At 35.5% G+C, this 16,915-nt stretch overlaps 1 protein-coding gene across 2 annotated transcripts; it reads right to left on the bottom strand.

Annotated features, from left to right (window-relative positions):
* Positions 1 to 1,843: 1,843 nt before the first annotated feature.
* Positions 1,844 to 14,881, bottom strand: LOC112512631 (AMP deaminase-like). 2 transcript variants are annotated; one of them, XM_025118693.1, is made up of 21 exons: positions 14,308 to 14,881; positions 12,395 to 12,570; positions 12,079 to 12,271; positions 10,917 to 11,095; positions 10,761 to 10,812; positions 10,538 to 10,665; positions 10,246 to 10,425; positions 9,894 to 9,961; positions 9,624 to 9,766; positions 9,317 to 9,378; positions 8,554 to 8,667; positions 6,847 to 6,987; positions 5,869 to 6,021; positions 5,133 to 5,186; positions 4,936 to 5,046; positions 4,669 to 4,842; positions 4,499 to 4,579; positions 3,856 to 3,954; positions 3,657 to 3,763; positions 2,371 to 2,464; positions 1,844 to 2,275 (listed from the first exon to the last, which is right to left on the bottom strand). In XM_025118693.1, the coding sequence occupies exons 1-19, from the start codon at positions 14,678 to 14,680 to the stop codon at positions 3,695 to 3,697; spliced, it is 2,550 nt and encodes an 849-aa protein (XP_024974461.1). In that variant the 5' UTR covers positions 14,681 to 14,881; the 3' UTR covers positions 1,844 to 2,275; positions 2,371 to 2,464; positions 3,657 to 3,694. The 2 variants fall into 2 exon arrangements, with proteins under 2 accessions (XP_024974461.1, XP_024974460.1); XM_025118692.1 differs by having other exon boundaries at positions 12,079 to 12,274; positions 14,308 to 14,880.
* Between the last annotated feature and the right edge of the window lie 2,034 nt (positions 14,882 to 16,915).

The following is a 16,915-nucleotide window of genomic DNA, read 5'->3' as shown; positions in this document are numbered from 1 at the left end:
TTTTTTTTTTTTTTTTTTTTTTTTTTTTTTTTTTGTGATATATATAATAGTTGTTAACTTGGGACAAGGGTTTGATTTCCAAGAACGCGGGTTTTCTGTCGCAACTATTTAATTTTTTCTCTTTTAACTGATTCATGTTAAGACGTTTTAAAAAAATCTAAAATCAACGGGAAGTCTTGGTCTTATTGAAAATGCCAGTGAAAGTGAATCGTATAGAGGTACTCAAATAGGATCAGTGATCGATTTGTAGGTGCAAAATTCCCTTTAAGATCAAACAATTCCATTACTTCAATTAGTTCCCATGTTCCTCGAACTTGAGACTTCCTAGTAATTTTGACCTTTGGAGCCAGGAGGTCTCAAGTTCAAATCCAAGGAGGAATAAAAGTCCCCTTATGGCCACAGATGTTCAAATGCGGTGACTCCGTGCTATCTGCAAAGCAGGTGGTCACCCTGGGATTAGTCGGCTTGCATAGCAGGTTGAATATCCAGGTTAATAAAAAAGCATGAAAACACATAAGAACTCTTGAAGACCTACATCAAGATAACCTCCCTTGAAAAGATTTTTCAAATACTTAAATATTGTTTACTGTTGAAAATCCATAACCCCAATTGTTGTGGTAATACTGACAGTATTTTGAAAATGTATTTTATTCCCCAAATTAATATAGTTTACTTTTTACTGGGTCAAATCGTATTGACTTCCACCGCATCAGCCACTGTAGGGAGAAGAGGAAGTGTAACAGTAACTATGCTTAATCCTAGCCGACAAATAAGGAAGAAGACTGTTACTCAGTAAACGCTTATCAGGTAAAACATGTTCATCGGAAATTCATTTTGATAGTCAAGAATGTTACCCAATAAGATATGTGAAGATGGTAACTATTGTTGGTAAGCGCCTACCTTGTAAAATTTTGGTGAACGACTCCTTAACAAATTAATCCAATTGATAAATTATCCATGGAACTAGAACTCGAGTTCAGGTCACAATGTGTAACTCAAAATGCCAAACTAGTATCAAGTTCGAGCTCGGGCATTTTTTGAAAAGATAATTCGAGTTTGAACCTACTCTTGTTTTCTCGAGCCAAGTCTAAGCAATCTGCTACTTGATTCGATTCGACTCGACTTATTTATACCCCGCTCCAAAAGTGGGATGTATGCAACATATTCTCTCCAAGTAGAAAACCAAAAATATCCCAAACCCTTGGCTTGCGGATTTGGAAGTGAATTTCATTCCAATCTTCTTGTTGGTTTGAAGGAATGCTTGAATTTGAATCTCGGAATTTCATTGAAATCCTACGAACATGAGATTTAGAAATCCCAAATGGGTGGTCGGTACGGATGTGTAAAAAGTCACCTGATCCAATTTAAACCAACCTATCAATCATAATCAGATATCTAGTTGTAATTGGATCTAATAGGGATCGAATCCAATATTTCAACATCCAAATTGGATCGATCGGTTCTCAGACAACAATCTAGAATTCAATAAAACCGAACCAATTCAATCCAATTGTCATCTGGTTATCATTCGACCACCATTAATGATATTATTTTTTAGTTGATATTAATAGTTCGTGTTTTCTAATCAATTAACAAAATATATGAATATTTGGTTCAAAAGTTTGATTAATTGGTTGAAACTCGTATCAAAATATTGGATGTATCTTGGTCCAATCCAATGAATATCCAATTGATGGAACCGATTCGATTCAATCATCTATTTGATTTTTATAAAGAACGGAATTCAAGGCCATTCAAAAGCATTCTATCAAACCAAACGAGAACTCGGTCCTCAACTACGACAAGTATTTGGCAAAGGAAACAATGCAACCATAGAGCATACAAAAACTGTAGAAAACCGTAGATTTACGATTCGACGAAGAGAGCGCTACAGATTACAATATATGCCATTGCATATGTCCACATTATTTCAGAAACAGGTCAAAACTTAAGCAACCAAAACAACAATTATTTGTGGGTGTACCAGGCTGTTCATCTTATGGTGTGTAAAAGTTGCTAAAACCCTAGATCCAGCACCATTTCTATTGTTGTTATTAGACTGCTATATATTTTAGATAGACCAAATCAATCCTAAATTGGTAAACCCAACCTCTTATATATAATAAAACGTTTATTGACTTTTTCATGAACAGAGTTCTACCTCTAACGCATTTAGTCAACTCTCGAGTTGACCCGACTTAGCCCTTGACTTTTAGCGCATCAAGATGTCAGCAACACGCCGCCAACGGAAACTGCAAACAGCTAACATCTGCAACTGGATTAAAGACGGAAAGTGATGTTAACATTTCGGTTTGATTAAAACCTTAATCTCTGCCGTTTGAAATCGAAGATTAAAAACTTAAGCCTTGCCTTTTGAAACCATAGATAAACGTTTTACAGCCAAGATTTATGGGGCCGGGACTTTTTCATTGCAGGAATTGACAAATCCGTGGAAAGATACAACCTACATTGCATGAGGTACAAGTTACTGTAACATTACCGCTCTTATTTGTCAATTATTGCACCGGAAAAATAATTTTCCTTCTACAGACAATATCATGCATGCAGAATGGGCATTGATAAGGTGAAACAAGACAGGATAAAACAAAACAAAAATTTATCATCTCGCATTTGGCTCGACATTAGACTGGGAGAAGACAGGCAATGCATTTCTTTTTGTCCCACAAAAATAGGCCGAAAAAGAATGTTATACCACTAATATCAGCTGTATAAATAAAGTGATCTTTTGTCTCATGGTAGCCTGCTCCAGTCCCCTTACGAAACTTTCGTTATTGGGTTAGCCATACCAAGTCAAAATTAGACGAATGGGGTTTTCTTTGTTGACATAAGATCTAATCGTATAAAGAATCAAATGCATAATCTCAGCATTCAATGTGTATTCCTGAATAATCTCATTCTAGAGGATCATTCTAGAAGGTTCCAGAGGCAGAGGTAGTATAAATAAGTAGGATGAAGGAGGTGAGGTGGTATTCTGTTTTTGTCAACTCAATTGAGCGGGAAACCATTTTGGGAGAGTCCCAGACCTCTCAAAAGCCTGTGGAAATTGTAACCATTCGGCTAATTCAACAGATTTGAGCGTTAGCGTATGACAGAATAATGGAGACCGGACAAGATAGTAAATGAAAAATCCAAAGGAGGTTCATGGCCAAGGGTAACGATGTGGAATATGAACCATAAAAGAAAACGCCTACTAAACTGATCACAAGAGAATGATTCTGGTCTAGTTCGTGACATATTAGAAGTAGAAGGCGCTCTGGTGGGATCCTCACAAGGCCGACTTTCGTCCCTGCTCGACGGGTGGGTCTTGCAGTCAAGCTCCCTAAACTACCAATGCCAAATTTAAGAACCAAAAACCTTTCATAATTCTTTCACTCTCGCCCGTCCACTCCAGTTCATGTACCAAAGGAGCCCCAGGGTTCAAACCCAGGCACCAGCACTTACTGCTAATTCGCAGTGATTTACCTCTCCCATGACGGTCGTGGGACAGGTGCAGTGGGGATCCTCTGGACCGGTGCATCGGAGGCGTTCCAGAGGATGGTGTCTACCCTCTTGTAAACAAGATAGAAATTATGGAAAATATCTTTGCAATCCAATGTAACCGAAAGAACTTAATGGGAAAATAAGATTTAGCATACCTCCAGGTGATTATGGTGGCAAGAGTGCATGTATAAAACTAGGTTTCAATATATTCAGGAAAATTGGCCTTCCCCAGATAAACTTGTTGCATCTCCTCTCTCCAGATCTGCATCAACAAAAATGACTCCAATCAAATGTGTTCTTAAGACCACAGATGACATTAATAATAACAAACAATAAGATAACTGAAGTACAAACCACTTCTCGGAATTCAAGTCGGATATGCGGTACATTTGTCTTGTGAATATCATTTCCATGCGGTCCTCTCTTGAAGTACTCATGCCCAATCCAGTGAGACTGGAAAATGGAAATAAGTCATATGGCATGCAAATTACTCGCTCCCTCCATCCCAAAATAAGTGTCTACATTACTATTTTAGTTTGTCCAAAAATAAGTGTCCACTTCCAAAAATAACTGTCTAGTTTCCTGTTATACCCTTAGTTATGAGATGGAGAAAATTTCTATCAATATAAGTAAGGGTAAAATTGTCCTTTGGTTAATTAAATAGGTGTAATAATTACACATTCCTAAAACTTTGTACCTTTTTCATTGAGGATATTTATTTTGGGACAGAGGGAGTATTTGAATATCATCATTACAAACAAATTGATGGTCTTGATTTTGGTTTCATAATATTTCTGTATTTCATCCCAATGACTGTATTTAGATAAGGTACAAAAAATTTACTTGAACATTATGATTTTATGGAGTAGAGGTAGTATTTTTTACTATACATATCCATATATGATATACCATATAAAAGAGTGTTTACTATCAGAAGATACTCGATATGAAGATACAAGATCATTTTCCCTTTCATTAAACTTTACTAATCTTTTACCTTCAAAACATGCGAGAAACCTGATTGGTACACAGAATTACGGGCGATCTCACAAAGATCACATGCACTCAACTTCCATACCTGTAAAAAGAATGTAACATGCTTTGAGGCCAAATAACATCATACACACACATACATATTGCATATGGAAGTTGGGTGAGAATGCTTACAGAAGCAGCAATACTGTATTCTTCCACCAAAGGTTCCTTTGTCAGGTGGATTTGTAATGGATCATCAGTAGATAGGGAAACATTAAGGCCTCGAAGAAAAAACATTGGAAAAGGGTTCCGATGGTAATCCAAAAATAAGGAGTTGTTGCTTAAAGGAGACATTGCAAGACCAATCTGACCATCAAATAATATACACCATCAGCATGTGTACTTTTAGTTAAAGGAGGTCATCAAATCAATACACACCAATCAGGAAAAGGCTGATACCTGAGCAAGGTAGTATAGATATTGAAGCACAGGAGATTTTCTGAGATTGATGCCATGGGCAATGTTATGAGTTGTAAGAAATGAGGCAGCTAGGTGGTCGATATCACCAGCCTGATCAGTAGCAAGAAATGCAACTCGTAAGTTTAGTTTTTACAGCCTACAATCAAACAAAATGGGAAGGGGTCTGAAATACATACCTCTCCACAATGAGGACGGAATCTGATGGTTGTCATTCCTTTAGATTCACGGAGCTGAGACATACCATTAACACGCTCAGACCTCATAGCATTCATTGACAAGGATTAACATTCGTATGCATAATTATAAAAATTCTTGGCAAAACAAGAGTTGTCCTCCTATGAGGCTTTTCAAACCTTTCCCTTTCCCTTCTCCCTTTATCAGTTAGTAATAAGCATTTCTGCTCCTTAACACTGTTCTTGAAACCTTTTTTTAAGGGAAAGGAAAGGGAAGGGATGCGAAGGAGTGGAAAAACATGTGTTCTCTAAACTCTTTACGAGGGAAAGAAATAAAAGGGAAAATATCATTAACATTTCCCCCAAAAACTCCCAAATGTGGGAAGAAAGGGAGAGAGAAAATCTTAAAGGAGTCAGCCATCTTTTATGATCTTCTATGACAAAAATATCCTCATACAATGATGTGAGGAGAACAAATACAAAGGGTACGTTTGTAAAAATGACATCTTCCCTTTCCTCTCTCTTATTCAGGAACATGAAAAATTGTTTCCCTTCTCCTTCCCTTTCCTTTCAAGAACACAAATACAAACTTTATTTCTTATCCTTCCCATTCTTTTCTCTCTCTTTCCTTTCCTTTCTTTTCTTCCCAAATTCGAGAAGCCAGTTGAAGGCAGAGAGAGAGAGAGATGGTTTGATGCCCTCTAGCATGCTTTTTATATAACACTGCTTGTGAACATACCTTATTTAGGGTATAGAGATTTGCATAACAATAGTACACATAGTATGAGAAGGCAGGATTGAATATATTGGTCCATTGTGCAGGTGTTGGCATGTGCTTGGTAGGACGCCTTTCAGGTTTGCTCTCGTCATCCACCAAATCCAATCCTACCACCTGCAATTACTAGACTGTTAAGACATTCAACATTACATAGATTTTTTTGTGAGAAATAAAACAAATTAAAGTCATTTGGGCTTAACTTTTTTATCCACCTACCCGGCCCCATAAAGACCACATTAAGAAACTACACTGTTTTCTGGCTGAAACAACTCATCAAAAGTTATAATATGAGCGTTGTTTCCCATGTGCTCATCAACCTAACAACCAATACTATGAAGAACACAAAACAAAGAATCTTGCACATGTGCCTCATCCAGAAGACTACAAATTGGAGAGTTAGAGCTGCACCAGCCACTCTTAGTATCATACGCCTCAAAAGATCACCATAGGTGACAACCTAAGCCTACAAATTAACTCCAGGAATCTGCCATCATTGGTTCTCCAGTGAGAGAAAGAGAAAGAGACATGCAAGTCCCTTGTCGATTGTTGGTGCCCAACAATACTGACCTGGAGGTAGTTCATAACTTCATATGGTAAATCACTGATCCACATATCTCACTTGCTTGACCACTAAAATAAAGCCGCTAACTTCCTCGTAAACAACATGACAAATATCAATAACTAATAATTCCAGTGAAAGCAGATAAGCGCCCTCTCCCCTTTCTGATATCCAGCAAAACTGGTCCCCCTCCCATTTGACCATTCATTTGGTGTACCGATCTCACAACAAGCATAGTAATAGGCAACCCTGCCAACAGTTTGCAATGATCTTCACACATACCAACTATCAATTTAAGCATTGCTTTAGTCTACTCCAAAACATGGAAATACACCAAGAGCATACATGACAAACAGAAAGATGTCTTATTTGAGTCATACCTGTTTCAAGAAAATATGCAACTGAGGATGTGATTCTGGGTCCACGGTAACCTCAAAGAGAGGAAGGAAGATATTGTCCAGCATCGTCTGAAATGATGTGACAATACCCATTTCCTTGTATACATTATAAAGCCGGGGCAGCTGAAAAGGACAGGAGGTTCAGAAGTGAGCATTGATATTTATGCTTTCAATGTTCATAGTCTTCACAAAGAATGTTAGTTGGCACAAAAGTAGTGTTCCATAACGAATATAGATTTCATGCTTTCAATGAAGAATCGAAAACAGTTGGTTAACAATAATAGATGTCAAATGTAAAAACCTAAGATGTCCATCAGTTATACATGGCACAGGTCATAGCTTGCTGCATGATTCATTCACCATAAGTTATTAAATCTCATATGTGAACTTTTGATTTCTATGCTTTAAAAACCTGAGGGATATTTTGTTTTAGATTTAGCATAGAGGTGATCATTTGCCGGCCTGGACCAGGCCTAACTTGTTTTTTTGTCCAACGGGCCTAATATTGTAAACCCAAGTCCTTTTTTTTGGGCTTGATAACTTGCCATTTCCCGCCCTCTAAACGGGCCGGGCTTGCCCACGGCTAAAGGGCCTAAAAGGTGTAACTCTTAATTAACAAATGTGGAACCAAAAGGTAAAGGAAGAAGACCGTTGCAATTAAAACTTTAAGCAACTACTGACTCTATCCATTGTTGATCGATTAGGACTTTTGACATAAGGATGCTAACAAAGATAATGTAGAGCCTTTTGGGTTCTCAAGGGAAACCAAAAAGTCCCAACTCACATCCTATAACTTCAATAATTTAATTTTAAAATATACTAGTATAATTTTAATTAATGGTAAAAAAATACTAATTATAAAACATAAACTGGCCGGGCAGGCCTGTCCATATTTATTTCTACATTGCCTATGTCCGCCCATTAATTTTAACGAACAAACCTGGGCCCGTCCATTTTCTCAATAATGGTTGTCCAAGCCCGTATTTCTAGCCGGCCAGATGGGCCTGTCCTTACTTTGTGCTTATCATATAACGTTACATGTATTTGGAGAAAGGGGCGTATGAAGAGTTGGCATGGATAGTTGATACTCACATCGTATAAACAATATAAAGAATCAGAAAAACCAAGGAAAATAAATAATGTTAGAAGAACCTTTAATTAGGATTATAGAAGAAAACTGAGGGCAATGGAATGTTTACAGCAGCAACAAGTCTTTGATCCAACCTACACAGATAGTAAGTGGTCTATTCCATTTGGGAGAAAGGCCACTCATTTTTTTGCTAATGCACAGAAAAGGGGGCATATTTGGGATAGTAGGAGGTTTTACTATATAGAAGATAAAGGGAAAGACTAGTGGTTTAGATGAAAATCCTAAAAGCCATAGTGCCTGCTTATTTATACCACTTGGGTTAAAACATTAATCAATTTTGTGTGAACCTATATTGACCAATATCTCTTAAGAGCTCCTACTTAGCCACAGCAAAATTATCTTTTTCACTACAGTTCAGACCTCTAACTATTTGTTGTAAAAAGAAGAATTTGACAAAAGCCAGCCTCAATATTTTATAATAAAATTGTAGCAACCTTCTGAGTTCTTAAGACCTAGAACAGATAAACAAGTAAATCATTTGTAAGAAAAATAATCATTATGTATATATTATAGGTAATGGGACAGGTTAAATACAGTACCTGAATCAACCAGACAACGTTCTCACTGTACAATTCATTATTCACGATCCAACTCGCCAAATTGTCCCACTCGCTTTGTTTTCTCCCATATATAGATATTCTGTATTCAGCCATCTATCAAGGCAAAAGCTTTAAGTATCAGACATGAATCATCCATCAAGGTCAGGCAACTCAGAAATGATGAGACTAAGATGAATGGGTATGGCATGATACAGATCAATACATGTCAGATCTTAAAATGTGAACCATATCAGCAGCATGAATAACAATAATGCTAATAATAAGGACAGCACAATGAAGAATCTTATAAAAGATCATAGTGTCGTAACACACTTCAAAAGATGGCTTCATGTTCAAGTATTTACCATGCTAATCATGCATCCATTCAAACAATTGCAGATACATATCTCAAACCAAGCTCAAAGATATAACCAGCTTAAAATGCTTAATCAAATAATTTTCCCTATGATTATGAAAATGATAGAATCATGTACAACTAATTACATTTGTAGTAGTGTAAAAAGATGTGCATAAAACACTAACTTTGTCAATAATGTTAGCATGCTAGGCAAAGAACGAATGTGTATTGCAATGACACCCTAGTATGCATCCTTCTATAAATAATGGGATAAAACAGAAAAAGAACAAAATAACATGGAGTCAGAGCATGATTACAGTATCATGCAGACAGAGATTGGAGTGGGGAAGATGAGGTTTTTAAATACTTCAAAACATTTATCCCAAAGAGGATGTCAAAACTCACTTGATATTTACTTGCATCAAGATCTGCAAACACTTGTTTTGTCAGCTCAGCAAGGAAACGGCCTGAAAAATAGTAAGCATGAGTTAATAGTTAATACAAGGAAATCCACAAGGCATACAACTCAAGTGAACCAAGATGGTGGTAAAAGCAAACTACATACAAACCATCTAACAATCAACCAGTACTAAGATGTAAAATATACAAGAGTTTGCCAAAAACCAATTGGCTTATAGAGCATAAGATTTCTTTTTCAAGAGAGCAGCACTAGCTCCTTGCACACATTCAAGTTTAAATAAGTGAACCTTACCCTGAATCAGATTATCCTGCTTCAAGAAAATCTCCCTAAGCCTACTCTGACCACATGGATTGTATTTCAGATTGAATTTGTCAAAACGATGAAAAGTGCTCTTGTCTGCATGCACATCTAATAGATCAACATTGAGGTCATACCTGCATGAAGAATTCTGATCAGCTAGTTGCCACTAAAGCAAAAGATTTCAAAGAACACTTAAAATTGCTACAAACAGAAGGAAAAAAAAACTATGCAGCAACCAGTTGCAATCGATAATTAAGTTACCCAGTTAAATCCAGGCTCTCAAAAACCTCTTTTAAGGTCAGATATGTACCATCACGAAAGATTACAACCTGAAGAAATAAACAGAAGAAAGAAAAATCAATAAACAGCAAAAATTACCTACACACTCTAGCCCCAAAATTATTTCAATATACATGATAATAAAATTTTGATTATTGCAGACAAAGCTTGCTAAGGGACTCTAAATGTTCTAATATGCTAAACATGATACACAAGTCAAAGAAAATGTTTAATGTTTGATAGTATCATCTGGGCCTCCACCTAGTGTAGATGAATCAGAACAGAAATACACATTTTACATAATCAGAAGAGAAAAAACAGTCCAACAAATTACCTCATCTGGTTCCTTTCTTAATTTGGACTTTATGAACCTCAACAGATGCTTCTGATTCATACATGCAGAGTGATGAACATGAGTGTCGACCTTACGGACATTATAGAAGTCGCGATGTGGTGCACTTTTCTGAGCTAGGAATTCTTTGTCCGCATTTAGCATCAAATGAAGGTTGAATTTCTTGATCGATTTCCCATGCATAAGCATAGCATGTTACAAATCAATTGAACTTACAAAACCAAAAACTTGGTAAAATTTAGTAGATAAAGAAACTTAACACAAGTGTATCTACCTGTTCCAGGAGACCAAGTCGATGATGACATACTGTTCGTGCATTCCCAGCAGCTATTATCTTAAGGATGTGATGCAGGTCAGTGAAAAATGTAGTTGCATCAGCAACTGGAAAAAGCTTCTCTTTTGCTGAAAGGAAGAAATAAACTCAAAACCAATAACCAGAACCATCTTAACTCACACTACAGACAAAAGCATCACCACCAAGAATCATGGCATCTTACAATCTTTATCTGCATAAACATGAACCACTCCGTCTTCCATTTGAAAATAATGCTGCAAGCAATTAAATATCAAGTCGAGAAAATAAACATCACCAACTCGACATGGATTAACAGCAAGCACAAACTTGTCCCGGAAAAAATGAGCTGCAAACTCACATTGGATTTTCTCTCAGGGAAATACTGAAAAGGATTTGGATTCCGCTTCGGAGTACTAGGATCAGTTATAACTTCCTTCTCCCATGGAGCAATACTTTCTCTAAACACATAGCTCCTTCGCATTTCAAGACAAACTTGTAAGGCTCTGTAGACCTCAGCTTCATCAGAAGACGGTGTCTCTGAAATAAGCACAGTCGGAAAGAATGAAGATAAATGGAAAGCCAAACTTCTTGGAGCACATAGACAAAATTAAGACTTCATATAATTCTTTAAGCTTCTAAAGAAGTTTGGAACGTGTATGAAGGCTTTGCATTGTTGACCTCACATGATCTCAACAGCAAAAAGTTAACCTATTAGTTTTCTGATAACACAGTTTGAACTCATCTGGTACACCGTACACAACAAAGGTAAGCTAGCAAAGTTCAAAAATTCATAAGAAGGTAACTGCCAAACATTTATTTTTTTTCAATTCCAAGTCCATACAACATTGTGTTCTAACTTCTATCTACAGCATCTTTTCTTTTTGTTAATTGTGGGTGTCCATGCCAGCTTGTGCGCACCTCGACTAATCCCAGGGGCCCTGGAGACAGCCAGGAAAATCCACAGTGGCTTTGCAAGACCCGAACCACAAACATCTGAGGAGAATCCCCAAAGGCCCAAGCCTTTTATCTAATATTTTACTAGCCTGTAGTTGTTAACTAATCAAATAATTGACCAACAGAAATATTTACTGCACGGGACTAGAAAGGATGTACACCATTCAAACACATCCAAAGTTTGTTCAATCTATCATTAGCATCAATCAACACACATATAACACAATCCAAGTATCAAACGTATTCTCATAGGTAACTCCGTCCGCCATGCCTTAGCCATAGTATCAATCGTTACAGCACCATCCTTGGTGATCCGCACTTACTTGATACATGGTTCTATAGTTCAGAGTTTTGACAGTCCAAATTGAAGTGAAGAATATTCAGCTACAGGACCCTCAACAGCAGGCCATACTTCTCTCACCTTATGTCTCTTAATCTAACCTTACCTTCTTCCCTCAAGATAAAAGATAATCAATTACCCCAGAGGTAAATGATTTTGCTGCCAAATACACAGGAAACATATGTGTGTGGGTTATATATATGTAATGCAAAAGAGACATGACTACCAGATGGGGTGATTCTCAGTCGTACAAAGGTTTCATGCTCTGGTTCTTTTCTAAGAATATCAGCAGCTACTGGATCAGGTTGAACACCATGCAGGTCTCCAGATATGCTATGTGAGCGAATCATGCCAGATGAAGCTATAGGCAATTGCTCTCCATTTGGATTAACATGTTCTGGTAAATTTAGGCTTGTGCACTCCTGGCCATATTCAGAAGATGTCAAACAGATTTTATATGAAATGCTTGTTAGTCAACCAAAACAAGATCCAATGTCACTCGTAAACAAACACAAAGATCTAATAGTGCACCAAAAGCTTACAGCATTTCCATTGGTGTGAAGGTATGTTGTATCTAGTTTAGTATTGTCAGTAATATCAGCATCTTCTTCAGATCCTTCCCCACTTTCGAGAGCACTTGCACTTGCAATTGGAGACTTTGGAGAAGTCGGTCTAAGTGGAAGCCCTGTTCTCTTTGTTGACCCAGCAGCAGATTTCTCTACAACAATCGTAGAACCTTAGAGAACTTAACACTATACCCAAAGAACCAAGTATATTTGAAACACTCAATAAAAAACAATGTAACAGGCCTAACGGCAAATAAAGCACCTTTCAACGTTTTGAATGCTTTAATAACAAGAGAAACAATATTCAGTTAAAGTAAGTCTTTCATCATATTCTACAAGACTCGCAGCAAATTATAACCACAGTCTCCTTTATTTGTATGTATGAAAGAAGAAGAGGAATACAAAACAGTAAACATACATGTTTCTCATATCTATCTTAGATTGATTCATACATTTAAATTGCATATATCAACTCTCTGCTGAGGAGACATGCCCTGGCCCAGGTATTTAATTTATCAAGTGCTTTTGTACAACTACCATCCAAGTTTTTTCTGCTTATGGGTTATTCCTCATTCTCCTCGTACCCTTCTCCGATCACTTGACTCTAACCGGTCAGCTACATGCATGTCAATGAGAATCTTAAGTGCCTTAAAACACATAACCAGGCTATTATTATTATAGTGTCAAGTTTTAATAAAAACATGGTTGAAAGAAAAACAATGGGATCTAGCAAACAGAAAGCACTGCCCATTCCAACCCTTTTCCCTTATACTAAGTTCTCCAGTCAAGTGCGATGATGAAATCAATATGAAACTCGCTACATAACTACAGATATGACAAGGCACTATGAATAATGGCTGCCAAACTAGATATACATGTAGGAATATGGATGCAGAAATGTTCTCTTTTGCTGGGTATAAAGCCATGCAATTTTCTTGTATTGGGTGCAATACAGATTCAAACGAATGTGAACACCATATATATTTGCTATAGCACATTTACTGAGAATTAGATGACGTGTTACTAAAGATGATAAAAGAAGTACTATGTATTAAACAATGACTATAAACGAAACGGCACTATCCAGTAATCTATATACCAGTAGGTGAGACCTTTAGCTACATCATCAGATATCCTATTCGACTATCCATGGTGGATGATTCAGACCCATTGCCTTTGATGGCCAAAGGTCCAATACCACCATCACAAAAAGGAAATACCAATAGGCACTTGATAATAGCCCACTGAGCTATTCCAGCCTAATAGCTTTGACAATCCTGATTCCATGTTTAAGACTATTAAACAAAATATACAAGTTATACCATTTGCTGAACATATGTAATCATTCTAACGTCGATAACATGCAGGAAAATCTACATACATGATCACATACGACCATGCAATTATGCTCAGAGAATTAGCAGGGCTTTTAAAAGTGATTATGGGATATTGATTGATGAGAATCATAATCAAATTTAATAAAATGGGCTTCAGGAGATAGTCTTTGATGTGTTTATGTTGTTTCTAGTCAGATAAAAGTTATTTGAGTGTTTGGCAGATTCTTATTAGTTAAGGAACTAAGAGAAACAATGACGAAAAAGACATTGCTATAAAAAGATTAGTGAAATGGGAGTAAAAGTAAATGGGCAAAACAATGATGATCGATCCTACTACGGCCGATAAGAAACTGATTACCCATGCCCCAAAATGATTAGACGCAGAATTTGTTTAGCAAAAATATTAAAACTAGTTCAGATAATCAGCACATCAAAAAGAACTCCTAAGTGGCAAACGACTGCAACAACTACAACACAAGTATACAATCCTATTAAGCCAAAGTTCATCCTTTAATGATGATATTCCAAGTAAAAGTTCCCAGATTTTCCTACCTTCCGAAAGCGTACAGAGTGTAGGCAACCCGGGCGGAATAACATCCGCATCACAAGCACCTACGCCACCAGAAATCGCCGTGACGTCAGGCAAGGAAGTCGAAGACCGACGATAATATCCATCATCTCCTCCTTTTCCCCGTCCTCCCTGGTTCCGCCTCTGATGCTGCTTCTCAGTACCACCATACTTCCTGTAATGCAGAGACGAGTCATCATCGTAGGTCCCACTGTCGTCTTCTCTCTCCTTCTCAACAGTCTTTGCAAACTCCAGTAATTGATTTAGGGTTTTCCGGTGCATGTAGAAGGCGGAAACGGCGACGAATGAGGCTCCGGCTAGTGCCGCCATAGCTAGATGCAACGCATAAGCATCCATGTAGGCCTCTCTGTCTACAGGTATAGATATATAATAATAATAATGGTGATCGAAGAAAATGGGTTGCAATGAGTGATGATGGAGCTCAAAACCCTACTGATAACGAACCAGGGTTTGGGGTTTATAATGAAGATGGAAGTGAAGTATTTATAGGTGGGGAGAACAAGAATAAGAATAAAAAGGAGTTTATGCGGAAGAACAGATGAGTCCCTGTCGCAGTCCCTTTCTCTCTCGTGGCTTTTGGCTTTTGGTGGTGGCCATTGGGATAAGAACTGGATATTATTTGGTAACACCATCGTACAATGCTAAGAATTGATACGTTTTTACAGAGTTTTTATTTTATAAAATCTTTTATAAATTTTAATAGATTTTTTATATTATTTCAAAAAACTATCAAATACTTAATTCGTTATTGAATTATTACTTTTTTATACAAAATTCTTTTTAAAACTGTAATATGCCGATAGAACTGTATTTATATCTATACTATATTATAAAATATTTGATAAAAACTCTTAAAAACAGTTTTTTATGCATGAAGTACTGTTTATTGATGCATATTACATAAAATTCAAAATTACATGTAATTTTGTGTAAATACAACTTATTAAAGCTTTATTTCTTAAATTTATGTAATTAACTGCAGATAAACATAATCAAATACAGGATAAACATTCATTTTAAATATAAAAATCTAAAATATAATTAAGATAATAATTGAGTTCTAACAAAATGTTTAATTATTATTTTAATAAAAAAATTATATTATTAAATCAAAAATACTTATAAAAAATTAATTAAAGAAGCTACACCAAAAAAAACGAGAACTATTAAAAAGTTAATTTTATACTAATATCGATTTATTTTTTCAGATTTTTATGTCATCCTCAAATTTATATTTCATTCAAAAATAAAAATATTGTCACTTTCTCAAATTACATAAAATCGTATTGTATCTATAGAGACAGAATAAAAACTAAACATTAAGATGAAGATTTATCTCGTTGCATTGCACGAGTACTATTCTAGTAATATTTTAATAATAAAATGGATTTTGAAACACTAGAAAAGATAATCTGTTAAAGTTAAATGTAATTTCTTTTGCAGATTTTGACTTTTAGTCTATTTAAAAAAAACCTTACATATAATATGTTAAAAATGCTCTAACATTGTTAATTATTGAAAGGTAATCGAGTGGAAATATGATATATTTTTAGAACTTTTATTTGTTGTATGTTATATAGTACATCTTAAATATATGTATTTTGCTTTGGTATAAGTATATATAGGGTTGGGTTTACGTGAGACAACATGTTTTATTGAGACCCGTGAGACCATATTTTTATACTTAAAACTCCACGGCAAAACAATTTGAATGCAAGAAAACTTTGAACCTTTACAGCAAAAACACTATGAATATTACTTTTACAATGTTTTACTGTGGAGCTTCAAGTGTAAAAAATGGTCTCACGAAAACAGTTGGTCTCGCATGATCTCAAGTTTATTTATAATTTCCTTGCCAAGCTACATGGAAGAGATTTTTACTCGAAATGTTGCCAATATATATTAGTATCCTTAGTTTCATAATCAGGAGTATCTATACTATATTATAAAGCATTTAACAAAAACTCTTAAAACCCACTTTTTATGCGTAAAGTACTGTTTATTAATGCATATTACTTAAAACTCAAGATTACAAGTAGATTATGCGTAAGTACAACTTATTAAAGCTTTATATCTTAATTCGTTTAACTAACTGTGGATAAACATAATCAAATATAGGATAAACATCTCATTTTAAATATAAAAAATCTAAAATATAATTAGGATAATCATTATCTTCTAACAAAATACTTAATTATTATCGTTATAAAAATTATATTATTAAATCAAAAATAAATTACTTTCTTATTAAACCTAAATTAAATTATAATAACAAAAGTTGAATTAAAGAAATTACACAACAAAACAAGATTTTTTAAATAGTTAATTTGATATTAATATCGATATGTTTTTAAAATTTTTAAATATATCTTTAAATTTATATTTTATTCAAAAATAAAAACATTATCGTTTTTTTCAAAACCACATAAAACCATACTATAACATTGATAGGGGGACAGAATAAAACGGAACATTAAAATTGAGATATATCTCGTTGTAATGCACGAGTACCCTTCTAGTAATATATATGTATATATATATATATAGAGAGAGAGAGAGAGAGAGACAAAG

Source organism: Cynara cardunculus (assembly GCF_001531365.2).
Source record: "Cynara cardunculus var. scolymus isolate 2C chromosome LG 5, CcrdV1, whole genome shotgun sequence".
Lineage (NCBI taxonomy): Eukaryota > Viridiplantae > Streptophyta > Magnoliopsida > Asterales > Asteraceae > Cynara > Cynara cardunculus.
The sequence above is the reverse complement of the archived record's forward strand: the minus strand, read 5'-3'. Positions and strand labels throughout refer to the sequence as shown.

Excerpts from the sequence above, each read along its gene's own strand:
- LOC112512631 (XM_025118692.1), bottom strand. The coding sequence starts at position 14,680 with ATGGATGCTTATGCGTTGCATCTAGCTATGGCGGCACTAGCCGGAGCC. Across the intron at positions 12,571-14,307 it reads ACTCTGTACGCTTTCGGAAG|AGAAATCTGCTGCTGGGTCA; the intron begins GTAGGAAAATCT and ends CGATTGTTGTAG. Across the intron at positions 10,426-10,537 it reads GACTTGGTCTCCTGGAACAG|AAATTCAACCTTCATTTGAT; the intron begins GTAGATACACTT and ends AAATCGATCAAG.